This window comes from Anopheles funestus, chromosome 2RL (genome assembly GCF_943734845.2).
Source record: "Anopheles funestus chromosome 2RL, idAnoFuneDA-416_04, whole genome shotgun sequence".
NCBI classification, from domain to species: Eukaryota; Metazoa; Arthropoda; class Insecta; order Diptera; family Culicidae; genus Anopheles; species Anopheles funestus.
In genome coordinates this window covers 88,036,345-88,059,461 of record NC_064598.1, presented here as the reverse complement: position 1 = coordinate 88,059,461, position 23,117 = coordinate 88,036,345, and the positions used below count along the sequence as shown (strand labels likewise).

General features: G+C 43.8%; 2 protein-coding genes across 5 annotated transcripts in view; one reads left to right on the top strand and one right to left on the bottom strand.

The window, feature by feature from the left end:
* Window positions 1-1,032: 1,032 nt before the first annotated feature.
* LOC125762874 (spatacsin) lies at window positions 1,033-10,399 on the bottom strand. Its single transcript, XM_049425450.1, has 5 exons — window positions 9,920-10,399; window positions 9,086-9,470; window positions 6,362-8,076; window positions 3,230-5,185; window positions 1,033-3,160 (listed from the first exon to the last, which is right to left on the bottom strand). The coding sequence occupies exons 1-5, from the start codon at window positions 10,115-10,117 to the stop codon at window positions 1,205-1,207; spliced, it is 6,210 nt and encodes a 2,069-aa protein (XP_049281407.1). The 5' UTR covers window positions 10,118-10,399; the 3' UTR covers window positions 1,033-1,204.
* Window positions 10,400-10,525: 126 nt separating this feature from the next.
* LOC125762873 (protein Shroom) overlaps window positions 10,526-23,117 on the top strand; it is a 177,848-nt gene continuing 165,256 nt past the window's right edge. The window contains exons 1-3 of one of the 4 annotated variants that reach the window (XM_049425446.1): window positions 10,526-11,868; window positions 19,126-19,174; window positions 20,955-22,478. In XM_049425446.1, the coding sequence (XP_049281403.1) occupies window positions 22,008-22,478 (471 nt within the window). In that variant the 5' untranslated portion in view covers window positions 10,526-11,868; window positions 19,126-19,174; window positions 20,955-22,007. The remainder of the gene's footprint in view (window positions 11,869-19,125; window positions 19,175-20,954; window positions 22,479-23,117) is intronic. The other 3 variants (XM_049425449.1, XM_049425448.1, XM_049425447.1) reach the window with 3 other exon arrangements.

Below are 23,117 nucleotides of genomic sequence, written 5' to 3'. Positions count from 1 at the left end.
AAAATGCGCAACATCAGCAAGTTGTAAGCAGCATGTGTGTGCTAAAGGAGAAAACCCAAGACGATGCGTTAATGAAACAAAATTAATAATATTAAACACAGTAAATATAATCATTAAGCATGAGAAAAAAAATCATAGTCATAGGCATGAGGGAGGCATGGCGAAAGAGAACAAAAAACCCGAGAAAAGTAAGTAAAGTATGTATAGTGAAAATGAAATACAAAATGAGAAAAAAAAAACATAAACAAACGATGGTGAATTTGTCGCAATTACGGAATGGATTGTATAGAAATAGCAGGTCCGTTAAAATAATGTTTTGATGATGATTCAACCTGTTTGCATCAGCACGGGAAGATCAAGAAATCCAAAGGAAAAATTTTAATGGTAAATTTGGAACGATTTCTGGATGCATTTCGAGTTGAACAAGTTTTTGTTAGGTAAATGTAGAATCCTTCCCCCTTTCCTTACCAGTCTACGAAGAATCCTAAAACGTTTTCTCAACTGAAACAAAAAAATTTTTGCAAATAAGTTGAACAAAATTTGTACACAATTGATTTCACGTTACAAAAGTTCGAAGAAATGGAAAATGTAACTCCATTAGTAAATGGACCACATCAACTTGAAAATAATCCAGAAACGGTTGGCAACTTTACTACTTGATTTCGAAGCGCCTGAGAAAAGGGAACTGAAACGTTGATGCTGGGCTAAACGAAGGATCGAAATAAACGGTTGGAACACGATGACACTTGATCGAGAGCAATCAAAGGATTTCTTGCATCTGGCCGTGATTGCTAAGGGAATTTAGCGGCGGATAAGCAAGGTAAGTAAATAAGCTTGTAAGTACATCAAAAATCTTGAAAAAGGGATTTCAAGTTTCATCTGGGATCTTTCCCACTCTTTTATCTTATCCAAAATGTTTTTAAATCTATAAAAAAAACATCCGTCATGTCGAAAGGCTTTGCAAGTGCTGATAAAGCTTTTAAATAATTCAACTTTTTTCAACAAATTTAGTAATTTCAACTACAACAACTATTAGTAACAATCCCCAAGAGAGAGAGAGAAACGTGTTTATTGCCATAATGCCATGGAAGTAAAATAAATACAGTTTTTTTTTCTTAAATTCCTATCTATCATAAACTCTTGTTTTCGTAAAAGCCCCTAGCACTATCACAAATTCACCACCCGATTTTCCACTCCAATATCCTCACGAACTAGACATTGTGTGCAGGGACACAGTATTGCTTGTAATGCTGGCACTTCCTACCAAGCTGCTCGTCATGCTAACACCTGGCGCAGCTCCTGCAGCACCCACTATGCTCGATGCTGCACTGTTTCCTCCACCGCTACTACCTCCGCTACCGCCACCACTCGGCTCCACATCATTCTTGCCGTAGTTTGTGTCCTTCAGATAGTAGACAGCGCCACCGTTTATCAAACCGTGTATAGTTTTCTTCAGCCCGAGCAGTGACGATAAGCGATACTTGAGCGTTACCGATTGTATGCGATCGATAAAGGTGCCAATCGCTTGCTCCATCCGCGGCGTAAGCGATGGTTCCAGCTGGAACAATTTCACTAACGTTTCAATCATCCCGTCCGTTAGTGGGAGCCGATCGAGATAGTCCTCCAGGTACGCCGTTTCGCCCTGGATGATGTAGTGCTGATAGATCGCACCGGGCCAATTGATTTCGATACCGTACGCACGGCCCACGATCAGGGCTTGCGGAACACTGAGCACAAAGTTGATGTAGTAAAGCAACGTACCGGTGGCAGTGTTGGTGCATGTGCTTTCCTGCATAGCACCACCGCGCCGATTGTCCTCGTTCGATGGGCGAATATTCAACACAGAAAGACAGGTACATGACGCCTGTTTGTTAGCGGTACTGCTCGAAGGACTTGACTCGTTTTGTCCTTTTTCCGACGCAGCTAACGCTTGGCGTACGTAACAGATTTGTAACGCTATTAGCTCGGCACTGGCAGCGGCACGTTGTGCGAGTGTGAGATTATTATCTAGCAGATAGTTTTCGGTCGCGTGCGTAAATGCGTCCATAGCGCTGGTTAGTTCGGTTTGGAGCAGTGCCGTCACCTGCAGACGATGACTGTATGCAGCAGCAGTGCTAAATTGCGCTTTCACAACTGGCTGCTTTATTTCGTACGTCTTGACAATCGCATCGATCGTACCGTGCGCTTCCGTTTCCCACAGCTCGGCAATTTCTCGGTACATGCGAAAGTGGAGCGCTGCCAGACGGAAGTAATCACGCCGTTCCGGACAGTGTTCGTTCAGGTAGGTAATGATGGCGGACTGCAACCGACGGCCATTCGTGGCACGATCATCAAACTGACCTAGCAGTGATTCGAACTGTTCGTGTCCGATCAGTGTTTCGAAGCAGTAATACATATCGCGGTAGCGTCCGATGCCGACAAGCAATTTGACGATCAGGTTCCATGATTTTGCCGCTGTCAGTATGACGGTAAGTGCTTTGCAGCATGCCAACACCTCCATAATGCCTTCCATCGAACACTCGTGCACAAAGCAATCATGCGCCTTCACCAGCAACGCTACAATGATGGTGTTTTGCTTCTTCAGCGACAGTATTTGTCCTTGCAGGATTTGATCCAAACGATTCACGTGATCAGTACCGGTCACATTCAACCGTAAAGCGGGCAGTGTTGCGAACGATTCCAACGCATCTTGCACACCCGCACTGTCCGCTGTCGTATCCCGCCGTTTGCGATACAGCCGAAAAGCGTTGCAGTAACGCAACAGCACATTGCCCAGCGCCGTAGTGCTTGGTGCGAGCTCGAGAAATAGATGAAACTCCCGATCAATATTGTAACCCCACAGTAACTCATCGGACGCCTGGTTTGGCTGCGACTGTTGACGTTGGAACAGATAAAACTTGGAACGTACCACCGCCGAAACGATTTCCGAGGCAAGAAAATCGGTAAAGCTTTCGATGCTCATGCGCGTCGCGGTAACGATATCGCTGATCACCTCCAGCTTGTGGACGCAATCTTCCCGTACCACCTCCGGCAGGAAGGCGAGTGGATCGCGCAACTTTAGCAGCTCATTGTACTCTCGATCGAGGTACATCGCCACACGGTACGTAAGGACAACGCGCTGTGCAAGATCCTGTCCGTGCGTGATGCGATTACCAAGGGCCTACAAAATACAAGCAAAGATAAAACAAAAATACGTAAAACAAGTTCCTCGTACTAGGGGAATACTTACACTAATAGCTTCAAAAATATCTTGACGATCACGGGATGGTACTTCCTCAAAATCGGACATTCCTGTAGTGCTCGTATCGGATGAATCTAGCTGTGCTGGGCCACTCTTCATGGGTGAGCCACCTATCTGGCTGCTTTGACTAACGCGACTGAACCGCAACGTTCGGCGTTGAAATCGCCCCGACGATCGAGCACTATCCTCGTTCAGCAGCATCCGTTCCTCCTTCGAAAGGTTGTACAAGCTGACAAGCCCTTCCGCCAGGGCCATACAGAACACGATAAAGTGTAGATCCAGTGGACGCTGCTCAAAAATCGCTTGATAGCGCAACGCTTGCACGATGTCACCACAGTCGAGCAGCCGATTAATAAGCGCATCAAGCCGCAGTCGCTCTTCAGTTTGCGTTAGCGGAACATTGGACAGTGTAAGATCATCTATGCCAGCGACCTCTTTTAGCTCGAGAAATGTGTGATACAGTACCGCCGCTGTCGGTGGTGCATTTTGCTGCTGCTGTGTATTGCACCAGTACTGGGAGCAGTAAAGTTCCAGCAACTCCGGACGTTCATCCGTGAAGCGTATGTAGCTCAGTGCCAGCTCGTACTCCAACCGATCGCGATCAAACGTTTCGCTCGGATAGAGACTATGCTCTCGGATCAGCTCTAGGGCACAGCGCAGCAAATCGTACCGCTGCCGGTCACCGTACTCAAGCCGATTGGCAATGTGCGTGAAGAAGCTGATACGCAGTTCCGGCCCCAGTCCGTAACGTTCGCTTTCCACCCGGTAACGATCAAACGATCCAACGGAACCGCTCGATTCGAAGCCACTCACCCAATGCTCGAAGATAATACTTTCACGTGGAAGACCCGCCTCTTCCGCCACGGCAATGGCTGCCTCGTGGTGCTTTTTGGCAACGAGCTGTTCACACAGCGACTCATACACGCCTAGCTGTTGCTCCTTGCCACCGCTAGAACATTCGTGCAGCGCAAGAAAATCAATCCTTACATCACAGTGACGAACAATCGCGCATATGCGCAGCATCCGTTCGAAATCCATACCAGGCACGAGAAAGCAATGGAAATCACATCGTACGTACGACTGGAGCAATAAAAACTGATGATGCATCGAGGACCGGCGATCGAGATGTATCATAAGCAAACGGGCGCAAAAGTTAAACATTTCATACTTCGGTATGTGCAGCAGGAAACATTCGTCCCCGGCAGCGGTGGAACGGGCGAGAAAGCTAACGAGCAGTTCGGCCGCCTGATTCCCATCGAACAGCACGTCCTCGGTGAGGCTGATATATGCCGCCAGATGGTACCAGCCAGAATCGGGATAGAAAACGGCCAGTGAGCTAGCGAGCGTACAGAGTCGACCCGTCCGTACCAGGTGCTCTATCAAACCGCATACAAATGTCCGTTCGGGTGAAGGTTCTCGATCCGTTTGCTCCTGTGACAGCTTGTCCCGGAACGGGAACTCACCGGCTAACATTGCCCACACTATCCAGCAGTAGCGACGACACTCACTACCTTCCGGACAAATATCGCCGGCAAGCAGTGCTAACAATGGCCACCGGTAACGTATTGCACGATCGAGCAAATTTTGGTAAGTGTATGGATAGCGTTGAGATGATTGCCGACTGGAAGTTGCCTGTATCGTGAGGCGCTTGAAGGCATCGAAATCGAACGGTAACTGATTTGGTGCTGCCGTGTAAGGGTTGGATTCGTTCGAGCAGAGTAGCACCATGGATACTAGGTCGGTGTCGTACCGTTCGGAAAGGAATCCGGCACCATCGTACAGGGAACAAGATGAGCTGGTGGAGATGTCGGTGGCTTGCAGTTGTAGCGGTGGCGATGAAGCACTGGTGTGACCGATACCGGATGTGCTTCGACCGATGGAAGCACCATCGGTTTCGCTTGAGATACTAGAATGACCACTTGAGTCGGCAGTTGTACTGCTTGCCTGCAAAGGAATAACAGAGAATAGAATCGTTTTCGTTTTTATATTGGACGGCCAGGTTGAATTGCTTGTAACTATTGGGAACTTAAAGTAAAATGCATATCTCATTGGTTGGGATACATTTTCTTCTTCGAACCGCGCTTAATCCGGATGTACTCGGACGTATTGATTAGGAAGGAGGAGACCACAGAGAGACAGAATATATTGGAATCTTCTGGTTTCATCTTCTTCTTGGCTTTAACGACCTTACAAGGTCACGTCGGCCATTTCTGGCTTACTAGACTTATTTTTACCACGTAGCCGGATAGTCACAGTCCTTGCTACGGGGGGACGGTTCGGATGGGATTTGAACCCGGTCCGGCCGTGTGGACTGGCGCCGTTTATCACATGCACCACCGGGCCGCCCTAGTTTATTCTGGTTAATCTTCTGGTTTATCCTGGTCAAATTGAGATATATTGAGCATTATGTCCCGATTCAACATTGTAAACATTTCTATCTAGAGCGTCCTAACGACGGTCCTCAAAATTCATCTCTTCAAGATTCTCATTGCTGCTACAAAATTTGCTCGCCAATATATTTGGGAATCTTCTTCTATTTTTATATGCCAACCTCAAATGCCGATAACGTTTGTATCAGCACGAAGAAATAGAACATAGCTTGGCGCAAAACCGCCTTCATTTCTGTGCCAATCCCAGCAGCAGGGTCGCCGACCCGATCCGATTCCAACACGCGGTGACATGTCGGCCCGAAACCGGTTCGCACCGTTGGTTGCAATTTTTGCTTTACACTTCTGTGCCGACTATCACGGAAACCCACGGGTACAGAGCCAAAGGTTAGCCTCGCGTTTGTTTGATATGGGACAGATTTGATAAGCAGGGGCGGAAAATGAGTTCATCTTAAAACTCTCTTCCAACCTCCATACAGCGCACTTGCTGTATTGCGCAACACAATACGAGGAAATGGAAACGAAATAGCAAAACAAATACGCGTGTGGATGAGTTATCTGCAGCTAGACGCAAGAAAACCCCGCTAGCAATGCAATTATTTACCACCGCATCATAAAAACGGTGGCGAACGACGAGATTAAACCGCGTTACTTAACACAATTACGCTAATTCTTCGAAGGAACGAAGAAGAATGGATTTAAAGGGCGTTACATTATAGTAAGGTTCACTTACCCTTCTTCTACGGCGAGGTGTTAAACTCGAGCGTCTCTTGATGGAGGTAAAGGAGCTTGAGCTTGTCTGTCCATCCCGGCCACTTTCGATCGGTCTTGGCTGATGCAGCAGTGCCGTCATAAGATTCCTTCCGATACGTGATTCACCGAAACCCGTCCGGCACAGCTCAACTATTTGCTCCTGCGGATAGTTGAGATAATCAACCAGCAGCAGAAACCGATACCAATCGTTCCTAGCCAGCAGTCTATCCTTTAGGTACGATTCGGGATAGGGTAGTCCGTTCGTTTTCGCAACGATCGTCATCGCTTCGAGATCGATCAGCAGTTCGGGATCGTCGAGTAGTTTGTTACCGATCGCTTCCTCACACCGTTGCAGCAAGTTGGCGACAGTAAGTCGGATCGGTGTACGGTCGCCGTCTTGCTGCTGCACGTCCTGAGCTGCACCGCCAACGAGAGACAAACAGCGCAAATAGGCACGTGTCGGTACACTGCTTACACCGATCATTTCGATGAATGCGACAGCATGGGTGGCGAGTGCTTTATCCCAGTAGCTTTCGATGGCCAGCTGTGCTACCGTTTGCGCTGCACTGTTTAGCTGACGGGTGGATATTTGCGAATAGTTTTGCAACTGTTCGCGATAGAACTCGTACACCGCGTGGCAAGCCCGATGCAGTCGGATGTAGTGCATGTAACGCAATGTGACCGTTTGTCCGTATTTGCTCACCAGCAGCGGATGGTTAAAGTGTGGAATGGTACCGTACTGCTCCAGCAGTTCCAGCTGTGACGCACGTTCATCCTCTTCCTCAACAGCACCATTCGCATCCGTGCGTGTACCGTGGAAGAGAAATTGTTTCACTTTGGCCGCATCCGGGATGCCAGCGATAGCCAACAGCTTCCTTATAACGAGACCGTACGATTCGCTTGCCCCAAAGCCAGTCTTACAGCGTGCAATAAAGTTGTGAAGATGTGGCAGCTTCATCAGATATGGATTGTCCTCTTCAAAGTGTGTGTTTGTCTCATCTAAACCATACTCAAACAGATACACAATGGGGTTTTCCTCGTAAAAGGCACGATTATGCTGCAGTATGTAAGCGGAAGTGGTGCGCGATACGTTCAACAGCTCCTGGCCGGTAATTGTGCTGTCTTTTAGTTTTTGAAGATGCAAAAATAGTTGCACCTCCTCCTGATACTGTGCAGTCGGATCCGATGCTATCTGTTCCAGCAACTCTTTGCAAACGATCCGCAACCCAAGCATGGTAAAGAACCGATTATCCACCATCTGGCGTGTGAGCTGCATACGGAACCATTTCGCTTCCGTCCATTCGCGGTGCTGCTTGAACGATTCGGTGGTAAACAGCCGGCGAAGGATCGGAACCGCATCGTTACGTTCGTGGTCGAGGAATTTTCCAAGCCGGGCCAATTCGTTCAGCAGGATATCGTTGCGCGAAAGCGCACGGTGATGGGACAGTTGCGACAGCATGAAATCATCAATTTCCCACCGTTGAAACAGCTGGCGCAAACGCTCGTTAAAGCGCGGATCATCGTAGATGTCGATTTTGATGCGTAGCAGATGTGGCGTTGGATCGGTACCGTCGTGGAAGCAGCGTCGCAGGCAACTGTTTAGTTGAATCCATATCTTCACCAGATTGGCAATGTTGTTCTTTAGCAGATAGCTCCAAACGGTGTACCGGTCGAGGATGGGCGAAATTTCAGTTTCTGCCAAAAATGGGTGAAAGAAATTTGAGGGGGGAAAACACACAAGATTAAGCGTTATGCATCTGTTTGGGTAGGTCGCAGTACAAAATCACTGTTCTTTACAAACAGACCACAAAACATAAAGCGTGGATGCTTATCAATTCACTCATTCACAACTCATTTTACTCTATTTCTATACCACCACAATTCGTGTAAACGAAATCAAACTGATTGGGAGCATAAAATTCTGGTCTTTTTTTGTGTATGTCTACGCGCATGTAAAAACTGTCGTCTACTTGCTGTAATAATGCTACCGACGGCCTTGGATCAATCAAGGATGGAAGCGTTACAAAAAAAAAAGATCCAAATCATTTGTACATAAATATGCCATAACAGAGGGAAAAGGTTACACACCAACCCTGCTTGTCGAAGCGGTTGTCGTCAACCGACCGAAAATTACACCAGTTTAATCTTCTGTCAATATTGTTAGACGCTTGTCCCACATCACGTGGGACAAACGGTGCCCTATTCGTGATTGATGTCTACAAGGAAAGAAAAAGAGAAAAATCGATCATCCGTAACGCATCCGTAATAGTAATCAGGAAATCTTCTTACCACAAACTCGCTTCCAACCCAAGGTAAGGTTGTATAATTTCATTGTGAAGGGCAAACCGATGGTGATGCATCGTTGCATTCGCTTGCCGCTTATCAAATGTTAAAGCACTAGTTTTGCAAGGCAAAAGTAAACTGTTATTAAATACCATATCGCACGCGAAACAGTTGAATTCGTGGAACACATCTGTAACGCTAAATAAGATGTCGTTCTGGAGGCAACAAAAAGATGAATCATTTTAGCTGTCCGATGCATGATCGTTTTCTTTTTTCGAAAGCTGCTCTGCGTCACATCTTTAACAAGCGTAGCACATGCACACATACAGACGAGTTTTGATTAAGCACACAACGCTCCCAATCAGCCAAAGTCCAAGTCCTTGCTAATAATCTCACTGTTCACATCACTGGGTTTTGGTACCTTGATTTTTAAAGAACAAATCCACGGCGACCGAGTTCCGGTAGACGTCCTCCTTCATGCAGAACGTGTTGAACGACATCGTCTCGATCTCGAGCACCGTGTAACCGGTCGTCACCTCGTTTAGCACCTCAGCCATTTGGCGCACGTTCGCCTTTAGCTGTGTGTAAACCCGCCAGCTGGCAGCGATCCGTTCCTCCTCACCGTTGCTGTAGTTTTCGACCGTTCGTGCCAAATGCTCCCGTATGTAGTCCCGCAATCCGTGATCGGTGGTTTCCGCTGCGATCTGATAGAACACGTACCGCGGGACACGATCGATGTTCTTCAGGATGTGGTGTGCCTTGTAAAGCTGCCGGTTCGACAGTAACCGATAGACGTACGCATTCACCTACAAAAAAATGACACAGATACAGCAGTGGAACGGTATGAGTCTCGTGTGTGTCCGATCGACCGATCGGATCGTTACTGTGAGGCAAGCATTTGCGAACAGCATGGCAGAGCATTCGTCGATCTACGTTTCGCTTCGTAATGCGATAAGGATGCGGACTCAAGTTACTTCGTCACCCGCGCGGAGATTATGTTACGGAGCTCTTCTTACCATGTGGACTCAATAGAAAGGAACGGGTAACGCTCGACGGGGGATTAGACTTGATCCACCCGCTTCCAGCATGAACCTGTCTGTTTGCAGTGTACACAGAGTGATAAGTGATCGTAGACCGAATAAATCCTTTGCTCAGCTGGACCAATCGATAAGTGCACTTAAAGTGCATATAATCCGTTTCCATTCCCCGACAATGACATGCAAGATAAATGAAGCTCATCAGCTGGATACGGTACCTTCTGGAGAAAGTAGTTCTTGGCCTCCTTCATCGACAGTTCGTTCCGTTCGGCAAGATACTGGATGCAAAGGTTGACGTGTTTGCCCTTGGTAGCCACCTCCTTGATAATGACATCATCGTCCAGCTTTTCCCAGCCCTTCAGTACGATGCTTTTCTCCGGCGGTATGCTGGAACTATCTCCGGGTGTAGCAGCCATCTGGTTGGATGCACTTTCTTACCAAATTGGGCGTAAAATCGGAACGCCAAACTCGTGTTAACTTTACGAACCATTCACACAGTACTGCGTCGCGTTTGGTGCACTAACGCTTACATGTATTATTTCCCCTATATAAACTAAACAAGCTGAACACAAACACAAAATAACACACAAAACTAGTAAAGTGAAAACGATTGCTGCTAAAATGCAACTACACACTAAAGCGATGATAATGCAAAACAAAGCGAACATATGAATCAGATTTGTTGTTGTTTACATTTTAAACTGTCATCACAGTTCCGCTACCGTCCACGATGGCGCTCGATCACCTAGTTCGAGCAGAGTTGTCAATTTAAAAACACCGTTCGAGCAGATTCAACCAGTACGCGGGGTTCGGGTGAGCTAACCGAACGCAAAAGAGAGCGCCTCATGAAAGCGAAACAATGGTGTTGACTCGTTCTTTCGTTGGCACCGTGCAGCAGTGTGAAGGAAAGATGCCAACGTTCGATGTCGCCCTTTCATTCTGTTCTCGTGCGCTTGCTGCACGGTCCAAGCCGTTGGTTTGAAAAGGTTGGTTTAAAAAAAATTTAACTTTCAACAACGTCGGGTGTGTGTCTCGTCTCCGCAGCGCGTTACGTAGGGAATTTAAGTGTACGGATCACTAGAATGAAGTGAAATTAAATCAGAAACACAGAGTGTATGCTTTAATATGTCTATTAAATAATGTAAAAAAACAGAAACAAGTTTGAAATTTGTAGCTTAAAACCATCTCGTGCTGATAAGACAGGAAGCAAGAACAACTTGCGCAAACAGTTTTCAGTGCTTTCAGTGCTACCAATTCAATACACAATTGGGGATCGGGTTCATTAAATGCTGGATTCGACGTCTTTATTCTTCATTGCGTCGAAAGGTGTGTTCGTGTGCAAAAGAGTCAAGCGGAGAAAAAAAGAAAGGTAAAGCTGTGTTCTCGATCGTGCGTTCAATTCTATTGTTGTATGCAGCTGTGTTATCATCTCGTGACAAGTGAAATGGTTTTGTGCATGTTGGTGGGTTGCCATTTTGTTAGCATCAGATTAGTTCGGATTCGATTGCTCATTTGTACGGACAATCTCTGCAAGCTGTTTATCGATCATTTGTTAGCATTAAAACCTGTTTTAATAGAAAGAAAGAAAATCAAAGGTTAAGTGACACATGGTTTGGTTGTATGTTCTGTTTTCTGGTATTAAACGCGTTATTTATCATTTAGAACAAAAAGAAAATAATTTTACGCTGACCTCTACACTATTCAAACTGATCGACGTTAGTGTGTATAAAATGTGATAGGAAAATGGGTGCTTAACAGACAAGTGCATTTTTCTTCTTGCCGGTTGCAACACGAAAAGGCAAACCCGGTGAATGGGAACCGTTGCCATTTGGAAGTGAGTTTTTTTTATTCGCTAAGTGTGATGTTCTTCATCAGATTTAAGAGGAATGCGTGTGTGTGTATATGGATGGTGTATAAATTTCGGTAGAAATTCTTGATCGTCTTAAAAATTCGCAATCTTGTCCATATGTGTTTGTTTCGCGTTTTTCACCAGCATTTCGGTAATGCAGCTTGAGAAGATATTTCAAGTTTTACTTCACAATAAGCATGTGTGTTAATGGGTCCATGTGATTAAAGCAAATTTCAACATGCATAATTGATAAAGTGGATTTTTTTTCATCTTCTTGCTGTTGTTGAAATATAAATGGCCGATTTGGTGAATAAAATGGTAAGTAGTGAATAATATTATATGTGTTAGTTTTTTGGGCAACCTCATACTTCCATGCATGCACCATGCAAGAGGTACGATCAACAAAAAAAAAACATCATCGAAAGCTTACACTTCTCGTAAGATCAAGTGTGTGTCTGCGCACATTCTTCTCGCGGGCGAGAAGCCGAGTTCAACGTGTTTTGTTCCTTTGCGTTTTGCTTTCACGCGGTGGCAATCTCACCAACACACGTACGAATCACATATTCGTCGAAGATCGAGAAATTCTTGCCCATTTTCTCGACAACTATGGTTGGGGGGAGTTCAATCAGCGGTTTTTGGGGGGGAGGGATGATGTTGTTGGGTCTCGTGTAGCACCAGCATTTGGAGAAGGAAGCGAACCGGCCTTTCCGATGGATACGTTTGTGTGTTGGTAAAAGCTGACCAACACTATTTTTTTTTCTCAGTTCATTTTCGTATTTTCCTTCGCTGTGGACGATTCGTTTGCTCTTGACAAGGCAGCTTCCACTTGCTGCTACAAATGAACTTATGGGGAAGACAGAGGGAAGAATAAGTTGCTCTCTTTCATTCACGTTCGGAATGGGGATGAAAACGGTCGTAAGAAAATAACGAAAACCATCTCCCCCCCCCCCCCACACATACACACACATCGTTTCCACCGGTGAGCTCGCTAGAACCGTGGCCTTTCGATCTGTTTCGGCGCGTGTGTGTATGAGTGTTTGTTCGCTGTGTACACGCGCCAAAAAAGAAATAAAAGAACATCACCCCACAGAAACCACCGCTCTACCCCTTACCTTCCATCATTGATCTTTACCCACCCCACAAACAAAAAAACCCACCATCGCAAGGCAACGTAAGAACGATCGAAGGAAAACGGAATGATCGCTGAACAACCAACACGCACGAATCGTTCGGTCACACCGCTACACCGGCATACGAATGTGTTAGTGAACGTTGTGCACAAATCATTAGAAAGGGGTATGCATGCAACCCCCCCATTGGGGGTGGTGGGTGTGTGGAGCTTGATCGCGAAAGGCTCTGGCACGGATCGATCGAGAAGGAAATAAGACTGTCTTAGGAATTTGCGTTGATTCTTTTCTCCATTTCGTTTGATGAACTTCAGGTTTGGTTTTTGGTTTATTTTCATCGTTTTTTTTTTTAATATGTGGTTGAGGTTTCATTCTTTGCTGAAAATGACGTGTGCTTTATTTATAAAATTATGTTACGGCATTCTTGTTTACTTCCTGCAACTTTATTGATTTTTAACCAATTTTTTTATTACTTGAATTTAGCATCTTACATTTTGATCTTGTTATGCATGTTAGTTCTAAAAAGCACTAACATGATGTGAAGATTTTTATAAACTGTAACTTTGACAAATGTTGTTCAAGAATCTTTCTCCCGCATCATTCTTTTTCCCCAAAAAAAAAAATTAACCTTTTTCATTCTTGTGATAAATGAACTTGTTGATATTACACTACACAGCAACAGATGCCCCAACAGAACAAACACTCCTCGATATTTGGACACGTTTCCGAAGAACATTTTCCTCACTCGACCCACGTCATAAACGGGGGATCGATTGAACTTTTCGGTTCAGAAGTACAAACGTTCCTTTTGCCCCGAGACAGGCTTCTAATTTTACCTACTGGTCCTAGCAAGTAGAGGAAAAAAAGCAAAAACCGAAAGAAATGCAAATACCAATTGACCAGCTCAAACAACTTCAGTCAACCTTTATTCTTCCGCTCAACGGCGAAGGCGATCAGAACCCCGGCCATTCGTCCCTTTTTTGGCGTGCTTTATTTGTGCTCGTTTCGTGTTTGCTCCGTATTGCCCATCGCAACGGCATTCCCGATATGTTTGCTCCGGACATGAAAATATCATTCTTCCAACTTCATAAATATTCATCCATCGATCATGTGAAACGGAAAGTGAGAACTTTTTGTGCCTTGGTTGTTGTAGGGTTTACTTTTACGCCCCGGGTTCGTCGCTTGTGTCGGAGGTCGAATCTTTCACCGGCGCGGTGTGTGCATGTGTGCGATACAGCATCAGGTACTGCACGTTTCTCCCCGTACGGGTTTTTGGTAATTATACGGGTACGAAATACTGGGATAAATAGTCAGCCAAGGGTACCAACATACACAGGTTGCAGGTTTTTGGCCGTATGCAAACAGAAAAAACGCTTCACGGAATCTGTAGTTTTTGGGAATTTGTAATGTTTTAGATAACATTTTCTAGTGTGAGAATTTTTGCTTTTCCATTAAATTGGCACAAAAAAGGGTTTTATGGTAGAAGAATTGTGAAGCTCTAAGCTTTTGTAGGTTATTTGTGAGATATTTTTTTTGTGACCAATTGCCTTTTATTTTTGAAATTCTTTCTATAGCCTATTTCGTCCTTCGCGCAGTGTTTTATGAGAGCAATAAAAGTGTCATAGTTGGGAAAAACATCTTTTATTTTTCCTCACGTTCGATATTTTTCATCCCTGTAGAGTAATTATGAAGCGAAAAAGCTAATTTATCATGTGCTACAGTTCATGATCTTACTTGATCGTATGGATGTTCTGTTGCATATCTCCTATAGACAATTGTTGAAAAGAAGCCATTCGTGTAAATTGTTGTACCATAGTAATAATTTCTAGTCTGGTGAATTGTTTTCCTTGAAGAAGCGAAGAGCAAAACGCATATGATCGTTGCACATGGTAGCGTGACTAACCTTGGCCGCTCGTTTTGGGGCGTTCGTCATTCCGGAAAAACACGTCGTTTTCACGGTTATTCAAATGTTTGCACGATGCAACTGGAGCATCAGATACGTATCAGACCAGTCCGGAAAGGATTGAAGGTTGTGCAGATAGATGAGACGGAGAAGTGATATAGGCAAAAAACGGAAACACCATTCGAAAAGGTTGTAGAAAGGAAGTTGTTAATAGGAATCGGCTAATCGAATCGGAAATTTAATGTTTTAAAAGGTTATTACTTGACGATGTGTCAACATTTTTTTTTATCTCTTTGATATGAATTCGATTGACCATTTCATCACCTTGATAAGATATCGTACGAGTTGGTTGTTTGGCTATAAATATGAATGAAAAATTGTTTTATTACGATTACGGTCGTTGTTTTACTTGATGATATTTATTGGATTTCGTTAAAGGTAATAAAATTTATTGAATAATACCCTTAACACCGCTCAACTCACCAAGAGATAAATGTGACATTGGTTAGAGAGAGTTTTATTTATCTTAAAATTAATTATTGATAGTGATTCACGTAAAGTTTCAAGAAAAGAAAAAAAAAGGAAATTTTTGAATGACTCGCAATAGACTACTTGATGGAGGTCCCACCTTCTCTATTTTATTAAAAAAAACCTCAAAAATTCTTTACGATTTAAAATCTTTTCATCTTGTAGCAAAACCAGACCATAGTACAAGATCACAGTTTTTATTTATTAATTTATTACCTATTCCACATCTCCAAAGGAACGTAAAGCAGGAAGCAACCTTTTATGGATACATTTTGTGACAACGGTTGGCTTCAACTGGTGGGCTCATGCTGCCGTCTTGCGTAAGCATTTCAGCAGCCACTCGGACAGCAAATCATTCTACGGAACTATTTTACGCGCCCAACCCCTACCGAGGCAGGTGTTAAAAGAAGTGGCCAATAACAAAAACCGACCAAGGCAGCTGCTCGCCAGCTTAGAAAATGGGCAAGAGCAAAGGGAAGCTCTTTCCGGTTTCGGGCACATTTTATTTTCCTCGTTCTGTGTGGTTCCCGAGGCCCGTTTACCGGGCGCATGGCGTAGCGAATGATGGAGCTTTTGCGATAATTCACTCCACTCCAGTGCAAAAGAGCTATCTTTCGTCCGGCTGTCCGGTCTGAGGGTTGAGACCTTCACGGTCAGATTATCGCTCGTAGGTTGTTTCGTTTCGCGAGCAAAAGCACAATTAATTCTAAAACTTTTCTCGCTTGATGCTTGAAGGGAATCGCAACGCGGCGGGAAGTGAAATTGCTCACATAGAACACACGTAGTAAAAACAAAACGCACAGACATTCCTTCATTTTTGTTCGCTTTCTAACACACACACAGACACCGGTTGGTGGAAAAAGGGGGTTTAGCATTCTGAAGTTTGGTGGCGAAAAGCAAACCAGAAAGTGAGATGTAGCTTGGCTTCAGTGGTGACCGCTGAGGTGGAAAGTAGTAGTAGTATCTGCAGCAATAAAAAAAGCCAACAAGACACAAAAACTGCTGTTACTAAGCTCGTTATCTGCGAATAGATTGATGATTTATTTTCCACCCTCTTTCGCGGTTTGGTGAGATGGCAATTCATCATCATCAGCAGGAGCAGCAGCGTCGTTATAACAGACGTCGACGTGAGACCAGGCTATAGTTGCGATCATCGCCTTGAAACTATCGTCACTGGCATGGGAAATTGGGCTTGAATGTAGATTCTACTAAAGATTTTATTAGTTTGTTCTAGCGATGATCTTACTGGATCAGAATGAGTGAGTTGATGTTGAATCACCGCGAAGAGCTTTTATTGTTCATTTGCGATTCAACTCACACAGACAGGATTTGAATCACTCGCGAGTTATAAAACTAATGAGTGAGCTTAGTTTGGGATTTAAGTTCTCACGGTGACCAGCAACTCACTCACAGTGATTTAAATTACTCTTGAATAATGAAATGTATGAGAGGCCTCAACAGGAGTTGGGGAGTTAGATCACGTATTCTGATTCTTCAAACTATGAATTAAAGGGTTAATACAGCATATTGAGTTGTTATTTCCACTCACTAGTTTATTCCTCAAACTTTTTGAACATATTTTTATTTCCCAAGGCACCAATACAACCTCAACTTTAACCCAAAAAAACTTCTCCAATAAATTAATGCATTTGCTCTAAATAAAATAAAACAAAGCATAATTTATTCTGCAACTTGTTTATGGTTGAAGTTTCGGATCTCTATCATAAGGAAATCGTCGATTATTGATGAGATTTATTGTCACATAATCTTTGCATGGTTTTAAGATTTCCGGGATGGTGGTTTAATATTTCCGCTGTCTACATAATCGATGGTTGTGTTGTTTCACTGTTGATTTTAGTTTGAAATGTTTGCATAATAAAAGCGTTAACAACTTATTTGATTTTTTTTATTATAATAGTTTTGGGACGATCGTTTTGATTATGATGAAACTTTCTTAAATATGTGAAAACGTTTTATGAAAACGGGAAAATCAAAATGGTGGAAAGTCACAATAACAAATGAAGGTTTTTGACGTAATATTTATCCGTATCTCGATAAAGATTGAAAGAGGAACGATTCAGATGGGATTTGGTACCAGTCTTGCCATGTGAAGACCCATGCCATAACTATTATGCCAGTCGAATGGTTTGCTAAAAATCAACAAGAAACATACCTTATGTTCAATGAGTGGCAAGAAAAAACACAAAAATTATTACATTTCTTATGCTTCTTTTTTTACTACAAACTGCGACAGTAATAACAATTATTCCTTACTTCAAGAATCACCTTGAATACTCACTTTCATGGAGGGAGAAATAAAAACCTTCGTTCCACAATTTCAATTTTATGATTGAGCATGGAAATAGTTGCCCTGCCCGGTCCCTTAACCTCGACATACCGGCGCCAACCCATTTACTCCGTACGTTAGGCCTCCCCCGGGGTGCGCGTGTGTGTGTGGCCCTACCAGTCAAGAAGGAAATAAAAAAGAAAACACTAGCATTAGGAAGATCTCGTTCCGGTGGGCTCTACCTGTCATTAAAGGCGTGTTAAATATTGTTAACCATTTTACGGAATGAACCTTTAGCTTCTTCTCCTGCTCGGCATGCACTGGCGATATCGCCAAAGCCTCCCGGTGTTACTTTTCGGTCTGTCCTAGCCAACTTCTTACGTTCCCGAAAATCCGCTGGTAACGATCATAAAATTCTATCACTTGCAATTGTTTAAGCTGCGTTTGCCGGCCTGGGAATGGATGGAAGAAAAAAAAGAATCCCCTGAGTGCGTGTGTTTTATAGCAGGGATAAAATAAATCACGAGAGAGATTAGGTTAAACAAAGAAGCAAAGTATTCCTGTGCGGACGGAGTGACGATTAGGGGTGGTTTCCTACAAGCGAAAGCGAAATAAACTGCATTTTAGGGTAGGATCGTCCCATCGGGGCATAGTAATTATGAAAGATCTCCAATTTTTGGGGGGTCCAATGGGTTGTTATTTCCTTCCTTATATTTCCACATTTTACTGCTTCCGTTTGTTAGTTTTAGATGCTTCAATGTACTGTTGTTCTAGGGGAATTCTTCATCAACCACAAGAATCCCAGGTCAAAAAGTATTAAAATAAAATTAAAAAAGGGGTACTTTTGAAGAGCTTGAAGCTACGTTACGAATACGATTTGAAGTTTCACTGTTTTTGGTTGATATATTTTCATACGGCAAACCTCGAAACATGTTTGTATCAAGTGGTAGCGATTAGGCAGGGTCAGGGATAAGGATTTCCGATTGAAAGAAAAAAGGACTTCATAAACGGCTGTGTCATGCTGCTCGTTGAAATGGATATATGGGGCATATCGTACGGCAATCGGGAATAACCTGCTAATGTGAGAAGGACAATATGAAACGTAGAAATGCCGGAGCAATAATGAAAAAAAACCTTCCTTATCCTTCTCTACTCCTTGCACTGTAAGCCGATCGTAAAGGGTGGAAAAGAAGAAAAAAAAGATACAACAATAGTAAAAGGACGATTTAAAAACAACAACAAAAAATCTCTCGTAGGTGGAAAAGATCAACGCAAACAAAGGTAGCATGCAGCGAAGGTAGAAGAATAGTAGAAAGTAGAAAGAACAACATACAAACGTAAATAGAAGAGAAAAAAAATGCTGAAAACGAAAAATGCGCTCAACAACCGCGTGTTCGACGCACGAGGTTCGTCGCTTTCCGTTGAAGTCCTTTGAATTGTTGCAACTTGAGAACGACCGGTCTTTCTCCGCGCAATGCAGGTAGTCAGGAGGCGAGTTTTGATTGATTTTTGATGAAGGTTGATGCACAGTGCAATCGGGAAAACAATTTCTTTTTATTGTTTTTAAGTGGTTCGTGCTGCTTTAATGAATTAATTTGTGTCATTGTATAATTTGTTTTTAATATTTTTCTTCAACCTTAAATGTTTGTATTTATTTAGACTATAAAATGCAAAATGAATAATCAAACAAAATTATAATACTAATTTCATTTATTTTCCTTTCTTTTCAGATATTCCTCTCTCGTCCATCTCGTCGGATGATGTTTGGAACATTCTTCTGTAAGAGACCTTCCTTCATCAATTTTCGTACTACATTTTAATGAATTTTTATGTAATGTGTAACTTACATAAAATATTCTTACAAAGTTTGTAAATATCCAAGAACAAAGGCAAGCAAACCAATGCATAATTTTCACAACCGAACCGATCTACTATTGTTGGCGATCGGTGAAACATTCGAAGCGTCGAAATTCACCCAAAACCGAAACAATCTAACATAACACATACACCAAAAAAAAAAGGATGAAAATTGTACAACAACCACACCATCGTCAGATGGACAGCACTGATGGGAAGGTATCAATTTCCACAAAAAAGTGGCCGCGAATGGTTTGTTTTTGTTTCTTTGTGTATGTACATCTTTTTTAAAGTATTTTTTTCCCCTGTTATCATATGTTCCATTGGTACTTACATTGCCGCTATTGTGTTGTTTTTTTCTTCTACACCTTCTTTCGGTTAGCTATTTTGCTTTGTTGGTCAGGTGCCTAATGGACACCGGCAGTAATGGCTGGCCAGTGGCCACGCACCCTTTCCGACGCCAATCAGGAGCCAATGATGCTCCTGGTGGAGGCAACGATTTTCCCCTCATTACTCATGGCTCACGGTACGCAATTATTATTGAATCCACACCCTGGTGTGGCTTAAAAGCTTTGGCGGTGGCCAAAAATTTGATTCGGATCGCGGTTTTCGGTCAAAGGCCGTACGCCGGTGGGAAGAGTGGAGTGGCACAACGGTTGTGAAATCGGTAGCCGAGCTAGACGGTGGTGGGGGGGGGGGGGGGGGTGGAGGGAAAATCGCAGCCCCTCCACGGGTAGTGTGATGGCAGAGTCCGGATATCAGTGCAGCACCGAACACCGATTATCGAACTAATTTTCCACCGATCGAGAAGTTGTTTTGTGTCTGCTTGTTGTATGTGTATTTGTGTTTTTTTTTGCTTTTTGCCACAAGAGGGTGTGTGGAAATTTTCTTTTCGGTTTTTTTTTTGCACCTAGTTTCCGAAACACTTGGGGGGCGGGTGGGGTGAGCGATACAAATGGGCGCTTGATTTGGAAAGTGCTCCCGATATCGGATATTGATACGTGGATGCCACCGGGTCGAACGAATTGTTTCCGGGTTGTTTGTCGGAGGGTTTGTTTTTTGTATCGCATTAAGGTGGAAAGGTTTTCTAATGTTGTACAATTCCAATTTGACAGTTCCTTGTCAAAATGGTTTGAAGAAAAAAAAAACAAGCGGTTGAAATTGTTTTGCCTTAATAGTTCACATTACACATAATCGCCCTCTATCAGCCTAATGTTGCGTTAAATGACTGAGTAATCGATCGGTTAAAGCTAAATCGATTATTCCAAAAAAAATATTTTCAATTTTGATTTTATTTCAACACGAAATTGTACTGTTTAATAATATTTCTATGTTTAAAATCATAAATTTTTTTTTAATTTTAAATGGTTAATCCAACGTGTAGGAAACATGATCTGGTCGGGATTTTAACTCAAAACCGTATTGTTGAAACGTGAATTAATGCAAAGTCAAGTGTGAAAGGTCATTGATAGTGTGAATAAAGTTTCTCCTCCCAACGACAGACACCAATGCAGGAGCATGCGCTTACATTGCGAGATGAGCATTGTCATCTTCAAGCCTTATCTCAATACTACCCTATCCCCCCTAACCCCACTTCTATACGCATGTTGCTCCTCATCCCCCTTACTCTGTCCATAGCCGACCCTTTTGTGATGGTTTCTAATCTTTCTTTTCTTTCATTATGTTTTTTTTTGTTTTTCAGCAACAACAGAAACATAACGCTGTCCATTGTGACTTAGTACACGGTTTTTTGTAAGCGTTGGGTGTGATTTGTGATTTGTTTTCTCGCCGCATCGCTAGTGCGCTGGGGGGTGGGAGGACGTGAGATGCTGCAAAATTTTCCCGACTAAATTTTCCCGCCGTGGGACGACTTGGAAAAGAGAGAAAAAGAGAGAGATAGAGAGAAGAAAAACATAGATAAATAGATTAAAAAAAAATAAAGTGCGAGAGAGTGCCACGCGCGTCGCAAGTTTTTGGTGTCGATGTGGGAATAGTGTGTGAAGCGACGTATAATCTGATGCGCGTTTTGTTGTTTTGTTTTGGGGAGGGAAAATTGCATAGAAAAGAAGGCCCCCATCCCATACCCTTCTTCCCCCCGCCCCACCAAATGCAACACAGTGAAAACACCGACGGGCTGGCAGGTCAAAAGTGAAACACAGTGAATCATGATGATGATGATGAGCAGGTGAAGAAGATGATGATCGTGTTGATGATGAAGCATAAGAAAGAGGCCGCCCACCGGGTTGCTGCAGTGTAACGTACCGGAGGTCGTGTGTGTGCGTGTGTGGCTGTGTGTGATTGTGTGTGCGTGTGTACTGGGGGGGTGGGTTTTCAGGGGGAGCGGGGTTTGAATAGGAGCGGGAAAGGTGGAATTAAAAGAAGGCGGAAAATTGGGTGGAAAAGTTACAAATGTATATCTTTTGCTTCATTTTTTTCTCTCGTTTTGCTTTGCGCGCGTTTCTTTCTTGCTCACAGCAAAAGGAAAAACACTCACCGCAGGTGCAGCATGTGTTGGTGTGTTTTGGGCTGATGGCTGATCGAACGGAAAACGCATCCACAGTGTTGTAGGTGGTTTTTTTTTGTTGTTTGCTCGTTGTTTTGTGTTTTTGTGTTTTTTGAGACCCCGATGCCAACAAGCAAACACGCATTTTGGTGTTTCGTACATTCGCCTGGTGAGTGAGTGAGTGAGTGAGTGGGGTGGTTTTTTTTTTGGTGAGTGAGCTGTACGCGAGTGTGTGTGAGTGCGCTGTGGGTGATGTCTATTGGCGACAGCACAATGGAATTGGCAACGAGCACGACGGCACGATACACCAATGGAGGTGGTGCCGGTGGTGGAGTTGGCGTTCCAATACCACCTTCGGGCACGGGCAGCAGCAGCAGCAGCAACAGTGCTGGGCCGTCCGGTGAGAGTTCAAACCATACGACGGGCAACACGATCACAGCACCCAGCAACACCAGCAACACCACTTGCACTAACGGCAACGCTGGTAACAATAGTGCGAACAATCTGAAACGAAGCAGCATGCGGCTTATCGCGAATGTGGCGCCATCCACACCGTCCGCATCAACGTCCGCAACCGGGGTGGGTGCACCATCAGCGGCACCTGCAGTCGGTACGGTGGCTACAACAGCATCAACCACATCTTCAACGGCAACCGCGGTCATCGACACCGCCGCCTCAACCGTGTCCTATCACCGACGACCGTATCCGGATGCGGCGCTACAGGTATGTTGAGCTTTTAACCGATAACACTATTTACACTGCGACGCAGCCTTAGGCTGCTGGGCGAAGGGGGGGGGGGGGGGGGGGGGGGGGGTTAACATGATCAGCGCGCAAGAAAGAAGCGCAAGTACGCGCTGTCCCGCTGCTTCCGTTTCCGGTCGTGCTTGCGTGTTTGCTGATGCTTATATCCTTCTTTACCACTTTCTTGAAGGTTTTTCGGTCCAATTTATTGCAGCAACAAATGTAACATATCCGATAGTGGTTTTCGATAGTGATATGTACGCTAAGATGATACACCCTTCGACGATGAATAATTTTCGGAAGGTTAAAACCCACATACCGACACCGGATGTGTTTGGACAGTGATGAAGTGTTAAGAGATTCGATAAAGGTTAGCGCTAATTTTAATAGGCATCTAGATCCTTTCGCTTGTGGTGCTTGAATCATAGCTGGTTTTTTTTATATCGACCAAAACAAGGGTCCTTGAGATCAATATTTACCGAATCGTTTATGTGTTTTTTTTGGGAAAAAAAGTAAAATTAAATTATAATACTTAAAATTTAAGATTGAAAGTTACACTAAATTTAAATTCAATAATATGAAAGATAAAGCAATTCTTCATTATAAAAGAATTAAAAAAAA

Excerpts from the sequence above, each read along its gene's own strand:
- LOC125762874 (XM_049425450.1), bottom strand. The coding sequence starts at position 10,117 with ATGGCTGCTACACCCGGAGATAGTTCCAGCATACCGCCGGAGAAAAGC. Across the intron at positions 9,471-9,919 it reads AGAACTACTTTCTCCAGAAG|GTGAATGCGTACGTCTATCG; the intron begins GTACCGTATCCA and ends ATTTTTTTGTAG. Across the intron at positions 3,161-3,229 it reads ATATTTTTGAAGCTATTAGT|GCCCTTGGTAATCGCATCAC; the intron begins GTAAGTATTCCC and ends TGTATTTTGTAG.